General features: G+C 40.0%; 1 protein-coding gene across 1 annotated transcript; it reads left to right on the top strand.

Annotated features, from left to right (window-relative positions):
- Positions 1-210: 210 nt before the first annotated feature.
- Positions 211-8,240, top strand: MRPL10 (mitochondrial ribosomal protein L10). The gene is made up of 5 exons (XM_020785557.3): positions 211-332; positions 2,094-2,263; positions 4,107-4,271; positions 5,625-5,769; positions 6,940-8,240. The coding sequence occupies exons 1-5, from the start codon at positions 290-292 to the stop codon at positions 7,185-7,187; spliced, it is 771 nt and encodes a 256-aa protein (XP_020641216.3). The 5' UTR covers positions 211-289; the 3' UTR covers positions 7,188-8,240.
- Positions 8,241-9,131: the final 891 nt, after the last annotated feature.

Below are 9,131 nucleotides of genomic sequence, written 5' to 3'. Positions count from 1 at the left end.
GAGGCTTGAGCAAGAATATTCTCCCTCCCGCCGGTGCTGCAGCCCAAAGACCCTGCGGACGCCTTGAAAGGAAACGACGAAGTCTTGTGGCCGTTTACGGTCTAGCCTTTTATTTCACAAAGGCTTTCGTTCACAAGACCCTGCAATAGCCACCCCAGCACTACGGGGTGTGTTTGCCTACATATTAAAAAGAGCGCCTTCACCTTTAAATCCCCTACTGCTGCAAGGAGGACGGCCTTCACCTCCCATCCCATAATGCTTTTTTTCGCTTCCCTATTACCTCTGCAAGATGGCTGCTCTCAATGGCTGGTGGGGGAGGTTTTGCAGAATTGGTAAGAGCAACTCTCAGAGCAGTTTTCTTTTCACGCAATTGTTGCTTTCTCCTAAATTTGCTTTCTGCGCGTAGTTCATTTGCATATTTCAGTGATCAGGCGTCCCAACAGTTTTATTGAAGCGTCTCGTATTTTCCCCCTTTGTTGCTTGTGTTATACTGTAATTTCTTTTTTATTTACCGTATTATGGAATGACTGACTTTGTCACCACATCAGGAAAGCAACGCGAGTGAGGCGTCGCGGGGGCTTAAGGGATAGTCGTCGTTTCTTTATCTCAGATTTCTGCACAGAAAAAAAAACAGTATAAAAAGAATAAAAGCTTTTGATGAATTGGGGGTTTCTTGAACCGAGGTGGTGGCCAACGAAGAAGTAATTGGCTGAAAACCTTGGAAACTGTTTTAGAAGCAAATGGCTAATGATCAGGAAATTGTGAAACCCATAAAATGGAGACAGCTGAAAAACGGTGGTCATATAATAAAAAATGAAAAATACAGGTCGCTACATCTGATAATTCAGAATAAAGTAAATAGAAAAGTAGGGGAAGGAGAAGAATTGGCTGAAAAACTTTGGATACTGACTTGGATGCGAGGTATCCTTGTTTAGAGCTCCTGTGTTCAAAGTCAGAATAGTCACGATGGCATTCAGTGTCTGGCTGGAGAGCAATGAGAGGAAGTTCATGAGTTGCTGGAAGACAGACACAAAATTTCTCAGCAGTTTTCTTTACCTACCCTTCTTACCTTTGCTTAAGCATGTCCAGAGATTCCTTGTGCTAAGCGAAACTTCAGTATCTAGTACTGAAGTGTCAAGGACGGTAGAGGGTACAGAGAATGTGTTTTTTCAGGATAAAATATTTTAACTTGATTACCAAAGGGATAATTTTTGCTGCTAAAAAAATAAAAACAAGGACTCCAGTGGCACCCTAAATGCTTAAAAAAAACAACTCCTCTATAGCCCCATGATATATAGCTCCCTTCATCAGATGAATTACTTTAATTTAATCTGTCAAAATACACATTCTGTGCTCTGTAATTTTTATGAAACTATCATTGTTTTATAAACAAAATTGATCTGCAACAATGTTTCTACCTATATTTTAAATGCCATAATAACCAAGCTGTAAAAATTAGGGATGAGAGGGGGACACGAGCATTTCTGGCTTGTGATGCAGTAAGTGGTCTTCTCTCAAAATTAAAAGCAAAGGCTCCTCTTCGGAATGTTCTGCAGCCAGGAATACAGGCAGTATTTGACATTATTCACATGATTATTCCAGACTCTGGAATGCCATCCCATGGGAAGCCAGGCTGCCCTATCTTTGCTGTCCTTCCACAAGCAGACAAAGACCTTTCTCTTCAGACAGGCTTTTCTTTTGTGACTGGCAGTCTAAGAGAGGTTTTTCAAATTGGATTGTTGTGCTCTGTTGCTTTTAAATGGGTTTTTAGTATTGATTTTACTTACCATTTTAACATTTAACATTTATATATTGTTTTAAGCGTTTAAATATTGTCCTTTTAATGTTATAAGTTGCCTCAGGTCCTTTTAAGGAGAAAGGCAGAGTAAAAATATTTTACATAAATAAATCTGTGGAGACATGAGACTTCTCGGTTCAGGTATTATGACTGATAGCCTACAGGACATTAGGATTCAATACTTCCTTTAACTCAATCTTTATAGTTAGAAACATTTGCCATACATAATGTCAGCACTTATGAAATACCCTACATATGCGTATGGGCTGATTCTTCTATTTTTCTGTTATTGTAGGTTGGTGGCCTGTCTGTCAACCCATCCGCCATCGCTCCAAATCTATCACCCGCCACTTCAAACATATGAACCTTGTGCGGGAGAAGCTGATGGCAATTACACAGTACATCCCACCGAAACCTGCAATCCCAGAGGAGTGCCGCACTCACAGTGTCACAACTGAGCAGGAGGTAACAACTTGCACCCGTGTCTGTGTGCGCACACACTTTCTCTCCCTCCCATGCTGTGCTATTTATGTGTGAATCATACACTTGTGGATCAAATATTTGAGTGAGCTTGCTACACTTTTTTCTCTGTGATGTTGCCAGCTGCAGTGTAGTTTATTTTTGTACTAATGAACCACTATATCCTGATAAATATGATTTATTCAGAATAGATGCTGCTTTTGAGCTATAAGGTTCTAAAGAATTTAGTTCAGGGTCTGTTTCTTCATTTATGTTCCCAGGGCTAGCTTTTCTGGGATTCTGACTAGCATAATGGCCTTAGATGGAAATCTCTTTTATTTTATATCAAGCTTAACCCCATCAGGATAGGACTTTAACCTTCTTCTGAGAGTCCATCTACATAAGACAATGATTTGTACAGCACAGAACAAGTCAAGATTTCCCACTTAAAACTGTGGCAGAACTTATAGTTCTCACATATTGCCTTATTCAGACTTTGCTCAGTGAGAACTTTCCCCAGTGGAACTCAGAGTTGTATTAAACAGTTTCTTTATTTCTAAAGGGATGTGGTGGCACTGAGGATTAAACTGCAGAAGCCTCTATGCTGCAAGGTCAGAAAACCAGCAGTTGTAAGATCGAATCCACGTGACGGAGTGAGCTCCCGTCGCTTGTCCCAGCTCCCACCAACCTAGCAGTTCGAAAGCATGCAAATGCAAGTAGATAAATAGGTACCATCTCGGTCGGAAGGTAACAGCATTCCATGTCTATGTCACGCTGGCCACGTGACCACGGACAAATTGTCAAGGGGAAGCTTTACCTTATTTCTAAAGATTTGCTAGATGTGCACAGAAAGTGATATATTACCTTGGTGGAAAGCAGTTTTGTTTTATTTTATTTTATTTATTTATATCCCACCCATCTAGACTGAAGTCTACTCTGGGTGGCTAGCAACATACAAGAATAATAAAATAAAATAAACAACAATATTTAAATCAAAAGGATAACAGTAAGTATTGACAGGAGGGAAGGCCTGCCTAAAAAGCCAGGTCTTGAATTGGCTCTTAAAAACACCCAGCAAGGGAACCAGACAAATTTCAGGGGGCCGATTGTTCCAGAAGTGAGGGGCCACTGCTGAGAAGGCCCACTTTCTTGTTCTTTCTCTTTGGGCCTCCCTCAGCATTAGGCCCCTCAGCCGCCCATGTTGACTAAAGCGAGTGATTTGGGTAGATCTAGGTGGGAGGGGGCGTTCTGCAAGATATTGAGATCCTAAACCATTTAAGGCTTTATATGTCGTCACTAGTACTTTGAAATTAATGCAGAAACAAATGGGCAGCCAATGCAGGGCAGCCAGAGTAGGATAGATATGTTGGTGTTTTCTCACCCCAGTAAGAAGTCTGGCTGCCATGTTCTGCACCATTTGAAACTTCTGCATCAATCTCAAAGGTAGCTCCATGTAGAGCACATTACAGTAGTCTAATCTCGAGACTACAAGCGCATGGACCAGAGTGGTGAAGGCCCCCACATCAAGATAGGGACGCAGTTTTGATGGATTTAAATGAATGAGTTAAATCTCAGTGATGTGACTCATTAAGAGATAGGGCTTGCTTAAATCAGGGGATTGCATTAAGTATGTAATTTGCCTATTTACCAAACAAACATGCTACAGTATCTCAGTTGGCTATAACTAGTAAAACACACTAGTTTGTAATGGAATAAGATCTTTATGTTATTTAGGATTATAATTCTAAAATATATACAATACACATCCCTTCTACACTGCAGAATCTACTTAAAATTAAGTGATTCTGTACTTAATCCTAATGGCTATAAATTTCTCCCTTTCTCCCAGGAAAATGGCTTTACAAGGTTGATGTATCGGCTAACGAAGGAAACATTCCTCGAGAATAAAATGATTGTTGTATGCCACTACAACTACATTCCTGGAAATGATATGATACTCTTGAGGCATCGGCTACGAAAGTACAACATCCATGTCAAATTCTTTCCCACTGAGGTACTATAATGTAGATAATTCTTTTAGGGATGCAATGTGAAGTAGAATTGCTTTTCTTAGACAGTTGCCTACACCCTTTCTAAACAAAACTCATGCAAACCAAGTTTCTTACTGGACTCGATGCCCATGAGACTATGTGGGCTATTTCAAGTATGTCTTCAGAAACTTTGAATCATGAAGACAGACGAGCACAAGCTGCTGTTGCTATGACATTTTGTGGGAAATTTTGCTTGGCACCCAATTTTGCTTAAGGTGAAATGTAAAAATACATTTTTGAGCTGCCTACTTATAAGAACCCCTGAAGGAGTGTCAGGTGAAGTGAAAAGAAAGATAAAATATCTCAGCATCTCTTTCTTATTTCCAGCCAGTATGTAATCAATGATTCATCAAATAGTTATTCAAGTTTGGCGACTGGCTGGCTTATTCAGATTGCAAAACTCACTGGGATAGCTACCTCTCCAATTTTTTTGCCCCATTTTCCTGGATGTGGCCTTTTGTTCAACGTAATATTTTTTATCACTAGAGTTGGTAGACCTTGATTAAGTGAATGAGTGCAGCACAGTGGGAGGATATGTGGTTTCTGTTCCATTTGCTTTTTTCTTCAGCTGCTATGGATTAAAACAAAAATTCTGCGTTTTCACATACAGTGGTGCCTCGCTTAACGGGCGCCCCGTTTAACGACGAAATCGCATAGCGATGAAGATTTTGCGATTGCAAAAGCGATCGCATTGCGATGTTTTAAATGGGCAAAATCGCTTTGCGATGATCGGTACCCTGTTTTGCTTACCGATCATCGCAAAGCGATGATTTTTTAACAGCTGATTGGTGGTTCCAAAATGGCCGCCGGGTAAAAAAAATGGCCGCCCGCTGTTTTTTGGGACTGATTCCTCGCTTACTGGGCAGTGAAAATGGCCGCCCTATGGAGGATTTTCATTTAAAGGTGAGTCTGAAGCCCATAGGAACGCATTGAAGGGGTTTCAGTGCATTCCTATGGGCTTTTTAAAATCGCATAGTGACAAAATCGCTTTGCAGCGATTTTTGCTGCACCAATTATCGTCGCTATGCGAGGCACCACTGTGCTGTTTTTTCTTAGGGTTCTGTTCCATCAGGACCATCTGCTGATGGAAAGGTAATTTTGAATAACTCCAGCCCCACACCACCACCTTTGGCCTGCTTCATGGGGTTAGCAGAGTATTTCAGACAGCATGGGAAGTGATGGGGAGGGCAAATCAACAACAACACATTATCTCAATTCCCATCATGTCCACTGCATTAGAGACAGTTCTGTCCACAGGGGACACCATTTGATAATCACCCTTGGTGTTTGACTGATATTTTCCACCACTTTTCCAGGTCATGAAAACTTTTATTTCAGAATCCAAGTTCAAAAATCTCCTCCCTCTCTTTGCTGGGCGCAGCATTCTAATGGTGAGCCAGGAATTGAGAGCAAATGAAGTGCTGCGTGTTTTAAAGTATGTGCCACAGATTGTTATCCTTGGTAAGTGTTAAAAGAGTTTTTAGCACTTGGTACTGCTGAATGATGTGCTGACCATTTTAATGAAAGACAGCTGGGACATACTTTTCCCTAGATAAGTTAAAATTCTTCTCCAAATAACAAGATTGGAATTGGCAGAATATGGTGAGGATTAACAGGGATGGCATGCAGGAGATGGGATGCCATGGAAGAGAGGTTACACAGGTCACAGTGATAACAGAGAGGCAAGGGTTTAAGAGAAATAGTCTAGTGCATGCTCTGGAAGTTCAAGTTGCACTTGTTACTGAAACTAAGGGACCTTGTGTGCTGAAAAACATGGCTTGTGATCTGTTGATGGGTCTCTGTGTAATCTGACTCACCGTTCTTGGAAAACAACAAAAATATTTCTTTTTCTCTAAAGTAGGCTGCTGCAATTAAAAAAATGTTTCTCAGGGTAGGGTTGGTTGGAGAATAGGAACAGAATTGTGTATGATCCTCACCTCTGGTTCTGAAAATAGATCACCATAAGGCGGAAGTGACTTAATGATACATAAGAACAACAAAGGCTATCTGTTGATTTTAGTTATTGTGACTTTATATTGCCTTCAGAATCAGAGGTAGTGTATGTCTGAATATCAGGATCTGGAGAATAGAAGCAGGTTGTGCTCTCATAATTATGTCCAGCTTCACTGGCTTGTCATAAATTCTCTGACTGTTGCAGACAGGATGCTGTACTAGCGAGGCCTTTTCTTATGTTCTACTTGTAGGACCTCAAACGTTTTCTGTTTTGTGAAAAACATATCCTGGAAGCCAAAAGCTTACCATTTCTGATATATGCCTGGATGAGAGGCCATATAAGTATAATATGGAAAATTTCCTCCAAAGACAAAGTGGGTGGGAATGTGAGACATGGGGGGGGGGAGTTCATTGTTCAAGAATGTATTTAAAACCTTTGTACATATTGTGCCAGTGAGTCCTTGCACAAATTTCTTAGCATGTAGGAATGTTCTGGACAAGAGATTGCCCTAGAAACATCATTCATCTGCCATTATTGTGTGTGCGCTTGTGTGTGTGTACAATAGTATGTTTGTGATAGAACTAAAATTACTGTGATTTTCCAGCTTTCTTGCAAATTAATTTTTTACAATTATTCAGAGTGATGTACCCATATAACTTTTGGTCTCATCCTTCTAGGGGCCTGTGTTGATGATGTCATCTTAAGCAAACAAGGTTTTGCAAACTTCGCCAAACTGCCATCCTTGGCTACTACCCAAGGAGAAGTAGTGGGAGCCCTCTCTCTCATGACATCTCAAACTAGCATCTTTCTACAGCATGGCCCTGTTCACTTGATTGCTTTGTTAGAACAGTATGTTAAACAACAGAATTGCGAAGCAGATGAAGCTAAAGAGACAGGGACGTCTGACAGATCAGAAGCTCTATGAGGATGAATACTCTTTGACAAGCAACTCATCCTTCAGATCTGTGCTATGTGTCTGACTTGAGTGGATCAAGTTTAATTGGTAGGTCTTGACTATGTTTTGTGAATCAATTAAATTAAGGGGGAAGAACGAGAACCAGACTGGATGTAAGATGCTGGAGTACAGATTTTTGTCTGGATGTTGGGTTAGTATGTAATTCAGATCTAAAATTTTGTAACAAGCCTGCCAAGTATGCAGGAAGCCCAGAAAATGAAATACCCAATGTTTCAGATCACAACATATTTTCTCCAGTAAACAGAGAAATCAAATGCAAAGGCAGCATAATATTCACCTCTGTGATAAAGTCTTCTGAACATAATGTAAAGAATTATATCGTATGTTTTGCAGCTAGAGTATTAACTATATTTTAAGTGTCTTTCTGTGTGCAGTACCATGTTAGATAACTGGGATTGTGGGAAGTTTTGGCAGCACCCAGGTTACTCTCTGAAAAGCAAATAAGAATTGTACAGTTTGAGTACATACAGAGTTTATATTGGCTTACATTTTTCTAATGTGCTTGTATATTATTTTTCATCAGGAAAGAATCATGGCAGTTTACCAAAATTAAACAACCAGGTAAAATATGAAATTGTAATCAACAGGCAGCAAATTAAATAAAGCCATATTTAAAATGTCTGAGAGAATAGAAATGGTATTAGCTTGGCATTTAAAAGTTAACACTTTTGATGCCAGGCAGGCTTCCTTGAAGGTTCCCAAGTTGGAGTGGCACTGCCAGAAAGACTCTCTTTCTAGAGAAATATAACCCATATCTTAGATGGATGGAAGAAGTAGTAGATGACTCTGTTTTGTTGGCAGGATGAGATGGGAAGCTGTGCTCCATTTGGGGCCTTTTAAGGTAAGAACTAGCATACCACTCAAAATTCTGCTGATCTCCCTGTTTTCTGAGTTCCAAAAATGTGGCTACACACTTCCAAGATTATTGTCATCATCATAAGAGCTGGAAACAATTTATTGCAGAAGAATGCTGTACTGAATAAAAGATTTTCTCTGACTGAATGTTTTGTCTATGTTATCACTGCATATTGGCCTTCATGAGTCTTTGCTAGCGTCCTGTTTACACAATTGGGCAGTTTCTGTTGCTGGTCCCAAGTAGAGCAGACTCACTGAGATTTATTTAAGGTGAATTAACATTTAGCCATTGATTTCAGTGGGTTTACCCTCTAGTTGAGACTAGCAATAGGATGCTGTCTTTATGTCATAACGGATGCATAATTTTTGAAAAAAAACTTCACTTCCTTTCCTCTGCATTCCAACTGACCACTCATTTAATGACACGGAAAAACCTGCAGATATTGTCCTTAATTTCTTTGTGGTCACATCAGCAGTCAGAAATCTTTTCAAGGAGAAAGGTGGGGCAAAAATATTTTAAAGAAATAAAATCCATTCTGTGATGCCAGCTAGCTGTTTCTGAAAAGAAAGAGGAAAACCTTCCCCCACCTGTGGTTCATGAAGTGACTTAAAAAGGGAAAAATGAAACAGGTAACAGTTCATAGCTCTGGAAATGGCAGTTTTGGGGAGGATTAGATTTTGAAGAGATTTTCAAGTAAAGTTTCCAGGATTCTTTAACAGAGAGTCCCACTGATAATAAAACCAGGTTTGAAATCAGTTAAAATATTAGGAACATGAAGCCCCGTTACAGAGTCAGATCATCAGACTGTCTTCCCCAGTACTGTTTCCATGTCTGCACGCTAAGTCTCCCAAGGTTTCAGGCAAGATGCTTTTGCATCACTACATACATGGAGATCCCTGGTATTTCCTGACAATTTTTGATCTAAATGGTAACTAGGAGTATTTCTGCTTAGCGTCCAAAATATAACAAAACTGGGTTGGGTCAGGACAGTATGGTGATTAGACATTTTTAAACAGGTAATGTTGCTTTATGCCTGG

This window comes from Pogona vitticeps, chromosome 6 (genome assembly GCF_051106095.1).
Source record: "Pogona vitticeps strain Pit_001003342236 chromosome 6, PviZW2.1, whole genome shotgun sequence".
NCBI lineage: Eukaryota > Metazoa > Chordata > Lepidosauria > Squamata > Agamidae > Pogona > Pogona vitticeps.
The sequence above is the reverse complement of the archived record's forward strand: the minus strand, read 5'-3'. Positions and strand labels throughout refer to the sequence as shown.